This window comes from Selaginella moellendorffii, unplaced genomic scaffold (genome assembly GCF_000143415.4).
Source record: "Selaginella moellendorffii unplaced genomic scaffold, v1.0 SELMOscaffold_83, whole genome shotgun sequence".
Lineage (NCBI taxonomy): Eukaryota > Viridiplantae > Streptophyta > Lycopodiopsida > Selaginellales > Selaginellaceae > Selaginella > Selaginella moellendorffii.
In genome coordinates this window covers 737,512-753,908 of record NW_003314344.1, presented here as the reverse complement: position 1 = coordinate 753,908, position 16,397 = coordinate 737,512, and the positions used below count along the sequence as shown (strand labels likewise).

The following is a 16,397-nucleotide window of genomic DNA, read 5'->3' as shown; positions in this document are numbered from 1 at the left end:
TGGGATGTTCACAACTGGTTGTTTAGTGGTGGTGGCAACGCTCCTGCGAATTCCGCGGTGTTTATGTTCCAGATGTGTTCTTCCAGTGGAGAGGAGATCAAGCAGCCATGGCTGAGCCAACAGCAGCAGCAGCAGCAGCAGCAGCGAGATTCTTCCACAGGTTTCTCATTGTTTTTATACGCTTGCAGGAACGATTGATTTGACATAGGGGAATCACTTGCGCTCCAGCTCCTCATGATGTTCTTTTTATTCTTTTGGAGGAATTCATCCAAAGCAAATATATTAGAAATATAAGAACAATCCAATAGTAACACAAGAACAAGTGTGTGCCACCTTTCTGGGATCATATGCTTTTGTTTCTCACCATAAACAAAGCTTGCTCGTGTCTCTTTTGTAACTCCTTGATCTCCTCCTCTTGCTTTAACATGAGCAGCATCATTTCGTGCGCCATTTCTTCGCCATCTTCTTCTCCAGCCTTGTAGAAATCTGTCACCCCACCACAAGACGATGATTCCGCCGCCAGTGTTTGTTCTCTTTCCACTGCGATCCCTTCCCAGCTATACGCATGGTCCTGCGATGAATCACTCCTCCTCAGCTCCACCAGCTTGTTGAACGACGCTGGATCTTGCTCCGGGGGCTCTTCCACCGCCGACAAGCTCGGATTCAAGCTCGACGAGACGCTACCATCGCTAGCATCCGACTTTGGAGTTGCCGGGAAGCTCGTCTCTTCACCATCGTCCGAGGACTCGTTGGAGAAGAAAGCATTCGCCTCCGACGGGTCCGAGCCACCCGAGTAGACCTCTTCAAATCTTCCATACATCGTCCCTTCGCCGCGAGGAGGAGATGCCACATCCACGCACGGGAGCTGTGGAGAAAGGTGCCGCTTGATGTTCCCACTCGCGAAGTGAGAACCATCCGAGGAGACGTTGTCCGTGGCGTCCCCAAGGTTCTTCATGTCATCGCCATCTATGTAGTTGTTTTCTCCATCGCCACCACTCTCGTCAAAGGCTGCTCCTGGCTTCCAGTCCGGGACCAAGTTGAGGATCTCTGCGTCGATCATCTCGGCGATGGTGGTAACATCTTGGTCTGAGAGATCCAACTCCGCCACCATCTCACTCGCTACGCTCAGCGCTGTGTCGCCCTCGACGTCGAAAGGAAAATGGATGTTGCGTATATGACCTGTGCACAGTGCTCGCAAGAAAAAACATAAGATAAGTATGAAAGAGATAAGTTATATACCTTCCGGATCTGCGATCCTCAGCCTCAAGAATATAGTGTCGTCTTCTCGTCGCCTCCCCTTGACTTTGAAATCTATGCTTTTTCTTTGCTGATCCGAATCGCCTTGATCGGATTCGTGATTTGTCACAGCGGAAGACCGCAGCTCCTCCATATCGTCAACTCGGGATTGCTTTCGAATCACTGGGATACATTCCAGAGTCTCTCGCTCCCCGTCACATCGAAGGAATGGATCCATCAAGAGCTCCCGGGCAGGAAGTCTTCTGGAGACTGCTGCTAAACATTTCTCGATGAACTTCCGGACCTCCGGATCCTTCACCTTCTCAAAGGCAGCTGGTTTCTTTCCCTGCTCACGATCAAAATCACACAGACATAGAAAGAATGAAAGATAAGTTCCAAGAAAGAGGAAAAAAGATCAAACTTACGGAAGTGACTCGCTTATAAATCTGTGCGGCATTCGTGCACTCGCTGTAGGGGTACTCAAATGTAACCATCTCCAAAACACACATCCCAAACGAGTATATGTCCACCAGCTCGTCGTATTCTTCCTCGTAAAGCTCCGGGGCCATAAACTCTGGAGTACCTGCAAAACGCCATTACCCTGGATGAGAGGAACCAGGGCAATCCAAGTTACCATCACCATGCCATGCACAACTCTTAGAAAGGACAAAAAGAACGAAAAAGAGGAGAAACTCTAAAAGCACCTCTTAGAAAACGAAACACTTACCAATCACACTGTGAGCAGCGTGAGCTTGTCGAAGAATGGTGGCGAGGCCGAGGTCTCCGATCTTAACTTCGCCATAGTTTCCATTCACAAATATGTTGTCACACTTCAAGTCCCGGTGGATGATGGGTGGATCATGGCTATGGAGGTAGAGCAATCCACGGAGTATCTGCCTGGCCCAGTTTTTCACGGCTTTCATGTCAACATTCTTGTGCTTTTTGCGGTACCTGATGATCATCGAACAGTCCAATGGAATTTCGAAGACTTACTTCAATCGAAAGACTTACTGTCGCAATGTACCGGATGTGAAGATCTCTGTGATGAAGTTGACATTTCTCCGCTTGGAATCCACCCAGGATGTGTAGAACTTGATGATGTTCTTGTGCTTGAGCGTCTTTAGAAGATGAACTTCCGAGTACAAACGCTCAAGATCGTCGGGACTTCGCAGGAGATCTTGGACATTGACTTGGTTCCAGGCAACCTCGAGGCCATCCACTTCATCGAACGCCCGGTATCTAAGATCATCTCAAAAGTCAAGGATCAAACACACACTGGAACGAATCGATCAAAAGAAAGGATACACAGCTTTGAATGCTCCTTTGCCGAGAACTTCGCTGTACTGCAAGATGAATGGACAAACACACTGCTTAGCAAGCTTGGAAGAAGAAGAATGGGCAGCAAGAACTTACCCGACCATAGCGACCAGTGGGATCGATCTCCACAAACTCACTTCCGGCATCACTCTCTACTCCTGGTTTGCTAGCAGGCATTTTAAGCTACTCAATTGGTAGCCCCTTCTTGCCGGAAAGAAGCATCCATTCCGCTAGTTTCATGGATCATCACCCAAACCCCCCAAAAAAGGGGATAGAGAAAAAAAATGTTGTCTCTTCTCTGCGATTCCTGAGCTCTCGTGGAGAGGAAAATCTTAAAATACCAATTGGAAGACGCTGAAGCGAGAAAGAATTCAAAGCTCGTGAGCTCTCATTCCAGATTCACAGAATTGGAGAGCACCGCCAAAGAAGAAGAAGAAAAAAAAGAGAGAGTCGATCGTATGAACTCCGTGAGCTCGCTCAAACCCTTGGCCGCCAACCCGACACAACCAAACTACGCCATCTGGAAGTATTTCGGCCACGTAAGCTCCACCGAATATGCTCATCTCGCCGACGTGGCATAATGGGGTGCGTCCGATGCTGTGGCGGGGCCACCACTTGCGCATGATGAAACCGTCACTTGTGCTCGTAGGTCAACTCTTTCGCGGGCATATCCTATTATCCCTCTCCTTTGTCTCGCGAATCTTTTGTTCTGTGTGCTCAGCACGAGAGAAGAAAAAAAAAAGAAAAGTGTCGTTTGGAACGACGTAGAATGCAGCCTTGGACTTTGCTATACTTCATGAGATGCCGCGGCCATCCTTTTAGCTATCTAATCCCAGCAAGTGGCACCAAAGTCCAACGTTTTGGATAAGGATCATCGCTTTCCAAAACAAAGTTTGCTTCTCTGCGCCAAACGAACAATTCCTTGAAAAGGTCCAAAAAGAAAATCTCGAAGAGAGTTTACCTCTTCGTCTCACAGCGGCCTGAGTAGTGGATAATCTCTTAGCAGCTCATTCTCGGTGAGAGCATCATTCTCGTCTTGTGGCGTCCACAACACCTCCACTGCCTGCAAACAAACCAATGGCCACCACCACTAACAGCTAAAACACTCAAGACGACCAAAACGACTTACGAGCAACTGCTGCACGGGAATGGATCCAAGCTTGCTGAGAGCAGCCTTGAGGTCCGTATTGCTGTTTACTGTGGGTAGCTTGTGTGATCCCTGCACAGCTACCAGGACGGTCACCTACAAAGGAGTTATAAATGTTTAGAGGAAGTGGGATTCGATTTTATACGATCCATGCCTACCACAATGTATTCGTTGTTGAATGTCTTGCCCGAAAACGATCTCGGACTAGTTCGCTTCCTGATGCTGTCCACGCTCACGAGCGTTTCCTCGACGAACTTGCCTCTCTCCTCCAGAGACAGCTCATTGAACCTTGCCTCGCCAGCTTCCACCGACCTCTTTACTTCAGACTGAGAGAAGCCAAAAAAAGAGGAGATTATATCGCAAATTAGATAAAAGAAATAGCAGACTCACTGACGATGTCCCCGAAATGCAAAAGTCCGGATGCCGCATAAGTGAGAGTACAGTTTCTGGTACACCAAAAAATAAAATCAATATTGCATTTCGCAAGAAGAGAAATAAAAATTCGTACCTGTAAGAATATAATGTAGTCCGGATGGATTCGAGGTATCTGCACGATTGGCCAGTTGTTCTAGCTCCCGTTGCAACGAGCGAGCCATTCCAAGCAGGCCTACCTGCAAACAAAATGTTGGTTGAAAACCAAACAAAACGGCAGTGAATTACATCACCTGGAGTTTCATAACACTCGTTTTCGTTGTGCCTATTTCTTGATCGCGATCTACTAAAAAGCCGCTGACGAGTTGAAACGCCACGAATCCAAGCAGCAACATAAGCACGATGCCACCGCCTCCGAACCCAACACTGTATCCCGGCGTCAAATACAATCCACCTCCAATCAAAGGTGATGGAGCCGCGAAGCTGTACGCGTTGAAGCTGGAGCTGGAGCCCCCGGACCGAGGTAGAGAGTACGTCTGGCTTGATCTACCACCACCGCCAGATGAAAACGATCTTCCTCCCATTCTTCCACCACTTGCCGAGAGAGCATCCTCTGGAGAACCCAGTAGTAGCCCAATGAGGAGCAGAGCTATCGCTGGCTTCTGCAGAACCTTCAGAGTATCGCTGATGATCTTCTGGATGTTGCTCGAAACACTGCTGAAAAACTTCTTGGCTCCGGTACCATTCTCGTCGAGCACTAGCAAAGAATTTTCCTTCGTAGTAGCAGCCTGCTTCGTCCTGTTTCCAGGTGCTCCTGCTAGAGCAATGGTATGACGGCCGAGACCAAAAACCCCTCCTGGCCTTGCAACCCGTGGCTGGCTGTATATCTTGAACTGGCGATTGTGGCAGCCGCTACATCTGGTACCGATTTGGCTTGCAAAGACTCCTGCTCTCACAGACATTGTTGCTCCTGTCCCAGGGCACCGCCTATTCCCCGAAATAATCAGACCCGCTTAGCAGCGCTGATTCTTCTCGTACCCAGACTCAAATATCCAATGCACGTGGACCATAGCAGAGTGACCGAGTGAGATATGTTCTCATACGTTTCCAGTACCACATAATTAGCATATTCCAAACGCATCCGTCTTCTTCATAGGCCGCTTCTAAATAACTGTGATAAAGCTTGCAGTGGAGAGATACTCCAGCTCTCAACATGCGAGGTTATCTACAAGAAAAAATGAAAGTCATAATCGAGAGATCCAGAGTGATAGTTACCCTGCACGAGGAGTCAAGCTTGTATTTGGTGGAACCATCCAGCGTGACCAGTGGCCGCCATGGAAGCTTCAAGTATGTTCTACACGCAAACCACTGTCAACACGCTGGGATTTACTGCTTCGTAAGAGACCGACAGACGAACCTTAGCCTCCAAAACGCGACTATAGCTTTTTGATCACTTTCGCAAACCTGAAGTTAATCCAAGTTAACCATTACCCGACCAGAAACGAAAGAAAAAGAAACACTAAGTGAATCAAGCAGTACCTCTGGGTCTGGTTTGATATCCAGCAGAACCAGCGATGGACTTTCATAAAATGGAGATAATAGCATTAAGTTGCGCCTATACAAATCTCTTCCTGGAAAGAGTTTCATTCTCGTCAACCAGCCAGATGATCATCAGTGACTTACCTTGGAATTGTATAGTTGGATCGGCAAAGAAGCAATCTTCTTTGTATATACTACGCGTGAAGTCTCCTAAGAAATTTTTTTAAAAAAATCCACACATCATGACCTCAAAAAACCTGTGAGAAAGTAGGATCGATCGTAGTCGGATTTTAGACGCGCCAAAACCTCTTCCAACTGGAAACTCGACTCATCGTCCACGGCAGAATCGCTCACTGCATCAAAATCCCTGCAACAAAGAGTCAATTCACTAGCTGCATTACGATCTAGCTCACCGGCGTTCCAAGAATCGGAGAAGCGCTGTTGCCGCCGACACCGCCACTCCAAGCGCGCCACTCTTCCTCCTCCTCGCGCACGAAACCCTAACCCCAAGGCCTCGTGAAGGAGTAAAATTTTCTCGCGGTGGAGAGGAGCACACAGAACGAAATTTCATCGCCGTTAGCATTGTGTGTTTTTGGCCAGTATCGAACCTCAGACCTGGCCTGCTGATAAGGTCTTCTCGCAAAAATATTTACTCACTGTTAGGCCAATGGCCGCGGCGATGGCGGGTCTCTCTGTGGAATGGAGGCCATCTCCAAATTCTCGCCCGCGCCCGCGTGGATCGGCTTGCCGAGCTTCCGGATCGCAAATGGCGGTGTCCGTGGAGAAGAAATTCGTCACGCGCAAGTCCGAGGAGATTTTCAAGGAGGCCAAGGTAGGCTATTCCCACATTCTACTTGTTCTAGGGAGATTTGCCTTGCCGAGGAGCTGTAGCTTAGAACCAGGCTTTTTTCTCCTCTTAGAACGGAGCTTATCGAGCTATATTTTCCAGGACTTGATGCCAGGAGGAGTAAATTCGCCGGTTAGAGCTTTCAAGTCTGTGGGTGGGCAGCCGATTATCTTTGATCGCGTCAAAGGATCGCGAGCTTGGGACGTGGATGGAAATGAGTACGTTGATTATGTTGGCAGCTGGGGTCCTGCGATTATAGGCCATGCCGACGACGAGGTACTCTACTTTTTCTACTTTTTTGTATGATCGATCGATGAGAAAAACTTCGCTGCCAGGTACTTAAAGCTCTAGCCGAGGCTGCGAAGAATGGTACGAGCTTTGGTGCTCCCTGTGCCGTGGAGAACGAGCTCGCAAAGCTCGTCATCGACGCAGTCCCAAGCGTGGAAATGGTCCGGTTTGTCAACTCGGGCACAGAGGCGTGCATGGGAATGCTGCGGCTTGCAAGAGCCTTCACGGGGCGAGAGAAAGTTATCAAGTTCGAAGGCTGCTACCATGGCCACGCTGATTCGTTCCTCGTCAAAGCTGGGAGCGGTGTTGCAACGCTTGGACTCCCGGATTCGCCCGGAGTGCCTAAAGGAGCCACTTCCTCGACGCTTACTGCGGGTTACAACGATTTGGATGCTGTGAAGCAGCTCTTCCAAGACTACAAAGGCGAGGTTGCTGCCGTAGTTTTGGAGCCAGTCGTGGGAAATGCCGGGTTCATAGCTCCCAGCAAGGAGTTTTTGGAAGGATTGAGGGAGGTGACGAAGAACGAGGGCGCTCTTCTCGTTTTCGACGAAGTCATGACCGGATTCAGGATAGCTTACGGAGGTGCACAGGAATACTTTGGCATCACTCCAGACTTGACAACGCTGGGTAAAGTGATTGGTGGGGGACTGCCCGTCGGTGCCTACGGTGGAAAGAGGGAGATCATGGAGATGGTTGCACCGGCTGGTCCCATGTACCAAGCAGGTACTCTCAGTGGAAATCCTTTAGCAATGACTGCTGGAATTCACACGCTCAAGCGGCTCCAGAACTCCGGGACGTATGAGTATCTGGACAAAGTATCGGGAAAGCTAGTTCAAGGCCTCCTGGAAGCTGGGAAGAATGCGGGGCATGATATGTGCGGTGGATACATCCGGGGGATGTTTGGTTTCTTCTTCGCTAAAGGCCCAGTCCACAACTTCGAGGACGCAAAGAAGAGTGACACGGCAAAGTTTGCGAGGTTTCACAGAGGCATGCTCGAGCGAGGCGTCTACTTGGCTCCGTCCCAGTTTGAAGCGGGTTTTACGAGCTTGGCTCACACGGAAGAGGACATTGACTTCACTCTAGCCATGGGCAAGGAAGTACTTTCCAGCATTTGAAGGTATACACTGGCTATCAGCTTTTTTTTCTTCGAAGGAAATTCACAGCTTATTTTGAGACTTATATTACAGAGTTTTTACGATCCCAAGCAGAGCTGATATACTTGGCCGTTCTTCTCGACGCTCAAGCGCCTAAGCCCCTCAAAGTTTCGTCTACTTCCCAAGAACTCGTATCTCTTGGTTGGGACGTAGCCAGCTTCGACCGTCTCTGGAGCCGAGTAAACCGCTCGAAGCCTCTCGGCGTGCTTGGAATCCGTGTACACGGCAACCTCGATCTCGCTACTCGACAATGGCTCCTGCGTAAGTCGAGCTTAGTTTCCTTTCAAGTTTCCAGTCCACAGAACTTCGCAGTGAGTTACCTGGTAGAAGCCATAGACGTTCTCCAGGATTTGCTGCCTCGTGAATCCTTTCTCGGAGAAGAACGGCTTTGACGATGGCCCCATCTCCGAGAATCTATCCAGCGGGAATAAGATCGTCAAAAACGCTCCCTTGTAAACGACGTCTTGCTTCTCACTGTTCCAAGTAGATGCAGCTTGTCAGCGAGATGAATTAGAAGAAGCAAAGCAGAAAAAAAAAGAGTTTTTTTGTGAAGAGAGCTTGCCTATCGTTGAGCGGTCTCACATAGACTTCACCACTACTCGAGTCTTTCCCACTCTCCTGGGCGTCGAAGTAATCCGAGGCTTGATCGTAGTGCCCGGTTCCATCCGAGTTGTCGAGATAGAGCTGGGCCGTCGACGGTGGCTCCGACACCGACCAGCAAATCGATTCCATCATGCTCTGCGGCGTGATGGGACGAGGCAGTGCTCGGCAAGGCTGCGAAAGTTGGCAAAGAGAAAAAAGAGAGAGAGAGATTTTTTACTCGAAGAACGCAAAGTTTTTCTTGGATAGAGAGAAAAGAGCTACGAACCTGCATGCTCGGTCCTCTACGCCTTCGAATACTATCCCTGGCTGCTCGAACTCTGGACTCCGATTCATCCAGCTTGAGCTGACGAGTTTGCGAATCTTCTCGAGCACAAAGCGCGAGCATTTTCCTACTGCTGCCATGCTGCTGCTGCTGCTGCTGCTGCTGCTGCTGCGCTGCTGCTGGCTCGGATTTCTACAGAAAAATAGAAACCAACTGAGATAGATCACGAAAACTATGGAGTTTCGATCAGTCACCTTGTCTAAAAGGTGTGGAAAATGCCTGAGCAAATCAAGCGAGATGTGTACGAGGTGGTACCACGCGTGCTCTTTCACTGTTCGTAGCACCCACATTGGCTGGAAAGAAAAGCTCAAACGAGGAAATGGTGGCGAGAAAAAGGAAGGATTTTGCGTACTTACCGATACCAAATGGATCTTGTATCCAACGTACTTGACAAGGGCATTGTCCTCGCAGACAATGTGTGTCGCGTTGCATCCGATATACCAATCGCTTATGCAAGTAGCTCCTTCTTTCACTGCTGCCTCTACAACCTTTTTAAGTCGCGAGGAACGAAAAGAGCTCTTGAGAGATTTTACTTTAAAGGAAAGAGCTAAAGAGTTCTAGAAAACTTGCCTTGATTTGCAACTCGGTGGAGATATCATTGTCAATGTAGAAGCAAATGCCGGAAAACATCGGCTTCCTGGGAGCCTTGGGGAATTCGGTGGAGTTTTTGTTGTTGCTGGCCATTGGAACGACTTGCAAGCTCGCGAGAGGCTTGTTTGTGAGAGGCGGGAGAGGAGCACTGAACGATGGTTTCTGCGGCATGCAAGCGGCTGGATCATCGCGTGGTAGCGAGTTCTCGGCGGATTCAAAATCTCCTGTCGTAGCATCGTACTTGGATTCGTCCAGTCGCTCTGGAAAGAAAGATGAGTTGGCTTGCCACCAAAAGAAACGAAAAAATCTACCATTGAGCCTTGCGGAATTGACGAACCAGGAGAGTGTCACTACAAACAAGCCTTTCTTAAACCTGTTCTTGAGAGCGTGCTCGTATTTGCGGCCAGCACTTCTGTGGAAAGAATCGACAATCAAGGAAAAACAAAGATCATAAATAGTAGTCACTAAAGTTTTTGGATATCTGGACGACGAGATGAGTGCATCCAGAGTGAAGATCTGGACTGTAACTTCCTCCCAATCTCTCGGTTGTGATCTGGACTTGCTTTCGAGCTTCTGCTCCAAATCAACCACAGCAATTCCAATCAACCACCATAGCCAAGGCCAAAAGCACAGAGCCAAAGAAAGAAAAGATTTCGAAAGAACGTACCTTTGGAGAGACCCGTGACACAGATTGTGAGACCCGAGAATGGTCCTTTTGGAAGGATGCGTTCGTCTGCTCGTGGAGTCCCAATTCCAATCCCACCACCGCTAGCTTCTCTGGAACAAGGCGGAGGAGCCTTAACTTCCGATGCCCAAGAACAGCCGCTCTTGAGCACCAGCTCTTGCATCCTGTGCTGGTAACTCATCCCCAAAACACACCAGCGAGAGGGAGAGGAAGAATTCCCAGCTTTTCTCCCTTTTCACATCGGGAGCTCCTGATCAGCCCCGTGCATTGATTGACGCCCGGAATCTGCCACTGCTTGACGAAGAAAGGCGGAAGCACCTCCATTTATCTAGTTGGTTTTCATATGATCTAAAAGCGAGAAAAAAAGAAACAGAAGAAGAAGAAATCCACCACACGAAAAGGGTTGATTCAAGAGCTTTGTTACAAATGATCATGGGTCAGAGAAAAGAAATGTCCTAGCACAACAAGACATGGGATCAAATAGGCCAATACCAACAAAAAGAAAAAAACTGGGCTTCTGCTTCAATTCATTCATTCATTCATTCATTCATTCATTTGTTGGGACACACCTTTCCCTGGCGCGTTTGTCACGGGTCAATTTGTCCCATAGTAACAGGCATAGTCAACGATAGTCAACAGGGAACCTCAGTCAATAGTAAATATTCACGGTGAACATGAATTTCCAGAAATCATTGAGAGAACCATGAATAAGAGATATTAGGCAGCTTTTGTTGGTCCAAATTAGAAGCTAATATAGTTGCCAGCTTTAAGAATTAGGTTTTGTCTTTTCGAAAATGGCTACGTCGATGGAACCGGGAGTTTACTGGCGTGACAACAAGAAGCCCTGGAAGCCATACAAGCAAGAAGTTGCTCAAAAGATACTTGACAAGTATTTTGAGGTACTAGGTTTGCACGGTAACTGTATTGATTTCTCGACAATGGAGCTGACGAATGCATGCACGAGAGTTGATAGAATCGTCAAGATAGTGCTTGTGCCTGTTGAGGACCTACTCCTCCAACTGATCGATGCCAAATTCCTGGAGAGAGTCATCACTTGCCCCGGGGTCACCATGCAAATTCAGCCAAACAAGCTAGACTCGTCTTCAGCGATCTACAGGAAGTTCGTGGGAGCTCTCCAACGCTACGCCACCCTCGACGACAATAGCGTCTTAGGTATGTAGATTTTCCACTGCCAGCTTTTGATTTCTTGATTCACGCAAATGCCTGAAGGTTTAAACTTTATTTTAATGGCCTATTTCTTTCTTGCGTATTGCAGATGAGATGCGGCAAGCGGTGCGCAGTTACAGCATCTCAGACCTCAAATCGTTAGAGTTTGTGTTTCATGGAAGCCCGCTGGAGAACATAAGCTCCATCCTTGAACAAGGTCTTGATCCCCTGAAAGCCAAAGGTAACTATGGCATGGAACCCTTTCTGTGGGTTGGAAAGGACCCATTTGTGAGTGAGCCGTACTGCCGAGGCTCCAGGAAAACAATGGTGCTGTTTTTGGAGCTCAAAAATCATGGTGAGAGAGACTGGTGCTCCACACGCAAACGAACTGTGCCACTTGACAAGAGCCATGTCTTACTGCCGGTCGCAAAGCTTGTCTGTAAGTTTGAATTTGATAATTGGTGAATGGAATTGCAGATTTAATCAATATCGCAAAAACAATGTTATTATATAGAATCACTTTTCATTTCTCAAATCTGTTTTGTGGTAACTAAATCGTTTTAGTGAACACAGCATTAGCAAACTACTCACTTGTTTATGCTCCAGAAGCAATTTTTTACGGGTTTTTCAGTAACAATAGTAAGATCCTATTCACCTCAATGAGCTATATAGTCCTTGCGATCGTTTGAAACTAAACAGATCCTTAATCCTGTTCTTGCCATCTTCCAGGAGTTCCAGCTCCTGCATGTGGAGCTTGCCATAGATCTGGACGCTGAGCTTTCTCCTCATGGGCGCGCCAGATTTTATGTGATTGATGTAAAACTCTAGTAGCTCATCTTTGGTGAGAGCCCGTAGAGCAGCAACCTGGAAAAATATATACCACACAAGGTTTGCTGACGTTTCATAAGATTGTGTGCTGTTCATCACCTCGACTTGCTGCCTGTCAAACTTGCATGCGCCATTGTCAATCTCCATCCAGAAGAAGTTTGTCTCCTCGTAAATGTTTTTGTGTTTCTCGAGCTTGATTTCGACGAGTGCCTCCACATTTCTCTGTCAAAAGTGGGGCAGCAAACATAAATGGTAGCTCCACCAGCGATTACTTACCTGAAATTCCTCGTCACTCATGTTTGTTAGTGTCGTCTCAAATGATTTTAAAAAGTCCTCGACTCTTTCCTCGACACCATTGGGATCCTGCAGGCAGATCCTCCTTCGGAATCAAAAGTATTTACAACTTGAAATTCTACCTTTACGGTGGACTGAACGATAAACTGCACACCTTGGACACCACAATCGTTCCTGAGGAAGAAAAACGAGCCCAATCAACTCCACGCCAATTGGATGTAATAATCTTTAATCGCAAAACCCACCTAGTTACTAAGGCAGTAATATAGCCGAGCTGCTCCACAGATCTAAGCTGATGGAACGCAGGTTGTTTGGCACTGAGAACAAATAGCTCCACGAGAATGTTCATCACTGTCTCGTCTTGTCCCACCTACAAGTGTTCAATCCTTCATAGAGTTAATGAAAATGACAACATACCTGGAGGTATACATGGAGAGCTGAGTTTTCATTGTCGGGATTCAAACCAGATATTGGGTAAAACATTTCCGAGTTGTCTAGTTTTGTGATTCGGTCTTCGGTTGCTTGTGACGACAGCAATGGCTTCGTTTTCGTAGATGGAGAACTGGTAAACCTGTTCTCAATAAGTTCGGCCAAAGCCTCTGCCTCTTTTGTTGTCATGTTACCTGAATTTACAAAATGGAAAACAGCACGTAACATTCGTGAGAGCAATCTGATTTCCAAACCTGCAGCATAGCAATCAGCATATATTCGAGAGAATAATTTGGGGAAAAAGGCTTGCAAATCGCTTGCGTTGAGAGAAGGAAGAGTTTCGAGATAGTCTTTTATGTGCCACCGGTTTTGTTCCATCATCAACGAACAGTAATACATAGCCTGTTGGTATGGCTGTTGAAACTTGTAGTTAACGTAATCTTTCATGAGCTTTTCCTGCCAGACGCAAGAACAGTCAGTGCACGAGAAACCCGCGATATGTCCCATCTCATACCTTTATAACAAGAAACCGATCCTCTTTCACCTGAAAGTTGACCGCCTTGTCTACAATACGTTCCAAAAGACTGTACAGTTTATGATTGTAACCAGTGATGAATAACTGTTAATGCAAGAAAAGTTTTGGTGGATTCATATCGAAGTATCAACAATCTTACCAAAAAACCATGAGAGGTGCGTTGAATAGAATACTGCAGGCCAGCAATTTCTGCAAAATAAGCTGTAACCAGCATACCGGTAAGAATGTTGAGATTTTAGTGACTTATCACAGGCTCACCATATTCGTTCAGATAATCTAGAAGTAGTTTTGTAAAAATTGTCGATAGAACAGATGATTCAGGAGAATATTTGCATTCTGGACAATGCAAATGAATCATAACACAAGCTTTCGGCGTTTGAAACTTGGTATCAGGCTTATACCACAACTTCGACAATGATGAATTTCTCAAAACATAAGGATATTGCATCTGTAAATTCACACGTCAGTTCCATTGCTTGTTTTCTGAGATTTATACACCTTCAGATTTGCTTCCTTCAAGCTGAAGTCTGTAGGAATGAAAGGATTAGGATCTGGCAAATGTAGCCTTGGATCCAACGGAGCGTTTTTCCAGCTCTACATCACTCATTAAAGATGGTTTAAATCGAAAGAAGGAAAAGATAAAACAACAATGCCAACCTCGAGAAGAGATTCAGAAACTCTCTTTGCAGTGTAGGATGTACCATACCAAGGTTCTGTTTCGTTGGTCATCCCTTCAAACTGCTTGGAGGACCAGATGATCCTAAAAAATAACAAAAAAATAAATGTAAAGGGCATTTCTTTGGTAGAAGTGGAAAGTTACCTGACGTTTTCTGGAGTTAAAAACTCAATCTCCTGTTTAATAGCATCAGGGTCAAAAGTTCTTGGCAAGGAGGAACCTGCAAGCCAATCTTCAACCGGATAAAGCTGAACAAGTAGCACTGTTTTAGAAACTTTATTTAAATCGAGAGAAAGCACACCTGCATACTCCCGACCAGACGTGTAACATAATGCATTGGTTGGTACTTATCTTGATAATGGAACTTCATCTCACAGACTGTTCGTATCTTAGAAAGAGAAGAAGAACAATGGTCACAAAATGAAACCTCACGAGAAGTTAAAGTACCTCGTCAAAAAGTGCTTCTGTGACTCCTTTGCGTCCTAGCAGGCTAATATGCTGAAAAGTGAACCCCACTATGTCCTCCATATGTTCTGCTAAGCTCTGCGAGTCTAAGGCACAGAGCAAAACAAAACAAAAAAAAAAGACCTTGGCCTGCATCGGTGAGTTCGATATAAATAGAAAAAAGAGAATAATCCGAACTCCTTTCATTTTCTCCGGCAGAAAGACTGCTCGCCCAGCCTAGTTATGATTTGATGTATCAAACCTTAACAAGGAAAGCTCAAATGCTTACCAAGACTTTTGAGAAGTGCAAACAAAGAACCGTCTGCCTCATGTCCCAGAACGTGGCTAATGTATCGACAGGGTCCAGCTTTGTAATTCTTTAATTCAGGTAGAATTAACCAAGTTAACTCCAGATTATGTCGCTGCTTGATGGGAACTCCTTTGATAATGATCTACATAAAAGCGATGGAAAAATGAAGTTCAACACTAACAAACTACTCACTTGTTTATGCTCCGGAAGAAATGGTAGACCAGGAAAAGATGGAGCCATTTTGCCGGTATTTTTTATGTCTTGAAACGTCTCGCTTACAATTTTTTCAAGCTCGTCCAAGGTTTCTAGCAAATGAGTTCAAGTTAATAAATAAAAGATCCTTATGTCTTTTCTTACCTCTTCCATACACACAAAGGCACATAAGATTTGCCGAGTAGTGAAATTTGTGGAACTTTATCAGCTCCTCTCTCGTATCAATGCCTTTAGATTTCGGAGAAACATCCAAAGTCTCCAAACTACCTGAATTTCCAGCGTGAGTACTTGGATAAGAAGCTTAGAAAAAATGAATACCAGTTCCAAATTTGTGGTAAGGATGGTCTTTAGAACTCACATGTCTCGCAACCTGCACAAGTTCGACCAGTTACATGTTAGAAACGCTTCACTAGAATAAACACATGGCATAATCTAGCAAGCAAACGACACCTGATCAAATCGCCATCTATCGGTGGTAAGGTTTTTGTTATGCTCTATCAAAAGAAAGAGATACGAGCTCAGGTATAAAATTTGACTGCGGCCATTCTTACCTGAATTCACAGCATTGATTTCTCTTGACGTAGCATCTTGCGACATCAAAGGGCAGATAAAAAACTGCGCAAACCTGAAATTCTGCGATCATTAGACATGAAACCGGGAGAAAAATGAAAACAAAAACCTGTCAAGAGCCTGGCTTAAGTGCTCGGCGTTCACGTCAAAGTGGAAGTTTGTGTCCTCGGAGCTCGTGAAAGCATTTGAGTGACCTCCATGCTGCAAACGAGTAGCAGTTTAGACGAGAGAGAGAGAGAGAGAGAGAGAGAGAAAGAGAAATAATCCCATTTGGCCAGCCTACCTCGTTCAAAAACTTGGAGTAATCGTCTTCCAAGGGATATTTCTCGCTGGAAAAGAATAGCATATGCTCTACGCATTCCAAGTTCCATCGTCAAAACCAGCAAGGAAACATAAATCGAGAGGAATTGGTCCACATACCCAGGAAATGCGCAAGCCCTGCAAGCTCCTCGGGATCGCAAAACGATCCAACATTGACATCCATCGCTGCCGCGGCCTGCGCGCCATCACACAAATCCTCAATCCATCGAAAATTTCCGCTACGAATCTCACCTTATCCGTTTCGGGATCGCTGACAAGGAGCACGCGCAGCTCATTCCGGAGCACCACATTCCTGTACTCCCGCTTGTCAGTGCGCGGCTTGACAATCTCGGGCCGGACCTCGCCCATGGATGGAGCTTGATCGAGCTAGGTAAAGAAGAGGGGAGAAAATATTTTTTAGGGCTCTTGCTGGCCGTTGATATGGACGGCTGGGATCATTATAAATAGTGCCAAATCCAAGCTAGCTTTTAGGTCATTGGTTTGGTTTGTTTTACTTCATGGGTGACGGG

At 46.5% G+C, this 16,397-nt stretch overlaps 6 protein-coding genes across 7 annotated transcripts; 1 reads left to right on the top strand and 5 right to left on the bottom strand.

Moving 5' to 3' along the window:
• Positions 1-263: 263 nt before the first annotated feature.
• Positions 264-3,129, bottom strand: LOC9630766 (probable serine/threonine-protein kinase WNK3). Its single transcript, XM_002987625.2, has 7 exons — positions 2,650-3,129; positions 2,542-2,579; positions 2,248-2,475; positions 1,964-2,187; positions 1,662-1,819; positions 1,240-1,582; positions 264-1,179 (listed from the first exon to the last, which is right to left on the bottom strand). The coding sequence occupies exons 1-7, from the start codon at positions 2,728-2,730 to the stop codon at positions 344-346; spliced, it is 1,908 nt and encodes a 635-aa protein (XP_002987671.2). The 5' UTR covers positions 2,731-3,129; the 3' UTR covers positions 264-343.
• Positions 3,130-3,289: 160 nt separating this feature from the next.
• Positions 3,290-5,195, bottom strand: LOC9651808. Its single transcript, XM_002987624.2, has 7 exons — positions 4,366-5,195; positions 4,209-4,311; positions 4,091-4,146; positions 3,859-4,026; positions 3,683-3,796; positions 3,515-3,616; positions 3,290-3,454 (listed from the first exon to the last, which is right to left on the bottom strand). Exons 1-6 carry the CDS (start codon positions 5,032-5,034, stop codon positions 3,524-3,526), a joined length of 1,203 nt encoding a protein of 400 aa, XP_002987670.2. The 5' UTR covers positions 5,035-5,195; the 3' UTR covers positions 3,290-3,454; positions 3,515-3,523.
• Positions 5,150-6,200, bottom strand: LOC112341456. Its single transcript, XM_024661560.1, has 7 exons — positions 6,025-6,200; positions 5,869-5,978; positions 5,756-5,821; positions 5,612-5,703; positions 5,490-5,536; positions 5,348-5,426; positions 5,150-5,297 (listed from the first exon to the last, which is right to left on the bottom strand). Exons 1-7 carry the CDS (start codon positions 6,192-6,194, stop codon positions 5,223-5,225), a joined length of 639 nt encoding a protein of 212 aa, XP_024517328.1. The 5' UTR covers positions 6,195-6,200; the 3' UTR covers positions 5,150-5,222.
• Positions 6,201-6,265: 65 nt separating this feature from the next.
• LOC9630765 (glutamate-1-semialdehyde 2,1-aminomutase) lies at positions 6,266-8,452 on the top strand. Of its 2 annotated transcripts, XM_002987692.2 has the most exons (4): positions 6,266-6,443; positions 6,561-6,734; positions 6,794-7,863; positions 7,934-8,452. In XM_002987692.2, exons 1-3 carry the CDS (start codon positions 6,279-6,281, stop codon positions 7,859-7,861), a joined length of 1,407 nt encoding a protein of 468 aa, XP_002987738.2. In that variant the 5' UTR covers positions 6,266-6,278; the 3' UTR covers positions 7,862-7,863; positions 7,934-8,452. The 2 variants fall into 2 exon arrangements, with proteins under 2 accessions (XP_002987738.2, XP_024517327.1); XM_024661559.1 differs by lacking the exon at positions 7,934-8,452 and having other exon boundaries at positions 6,794-7,925.
• LOC9651807 lies at positions 7,828-10,605 on the bottom strand. The gene is made up of 10 exons (XM_024661558.1): positions 10,084-10,605; positions 9,898-9,989; positions 9,728-9,830; positions 9,396-9,676; positions 9,182-9,313; positions 9,020-9,118; positions 8,769-8,957; positions 8,463-8,674; positions 8,221-8,374; positions 7,828-8,157 (listed from the first exon to the last, which is right to left on the bottom strand). The coding sequence occupies exons 1-10, from the start codon at positions 10,280-10,282 to the stop codon at positions 7,939-7,941; spliced, it is 1,680 nt and encodes a 559-aa protein (XP_024517326.1). The 5' UTR covers positions 10,283-10,605; the 3' UTR covers positions 7,828-7,938.
• Positions 10,606-11,843: 1,238 nt separating this feature from the next.
• LOC9651806 (insulin-degrading enzyme-like 1, peroxisomal) lies at positions 11,844-16,279 on the bottom strand. The gene is made up of 26 exons (XM_002987622.2): positions 16,120-16,279; positions 15,988-16,063; positions 15,851-15,918; positions 15,677-15,768; positions 15,549-15,622; positions 15,448-15,491; positions 15,316-15,367; positions 15,142-15,264; positions 14,977-15,089; positions 14,764-14,926; positions 14,619-14,711; positions 14,478-14,563; positions 14,332-14,418; positions 14,175-14,278; positions 14,012-14,114; positions 13,853-13,948; positions 13,613-13,802; positions 13,494-13,555; positions 13,334-13,438; positions 13,074-13,275; positions 12,808-13,013; positions 12,636-12,760; positions 12,513-12,564; positions 12,373-12,459; positions 12,196-12,318; positions 11,844-12,132 (listed from the first exon to the last, which is right to left on the bottom strand). Exons 1-26 carry the CDS (start codon positions 16,234-16,236, stop codon positions 11,920-11,922), a joined length of 2,856 nt encoding a protein of 951 aa, XP_002987668.1. The 5' UTR covers positions 16,237-16,279; the 3' UTR covers positions 11,844-11,919.
• Between the last annotated feature and the right edge of the window lie 118 nt (positions 16,280-16,397).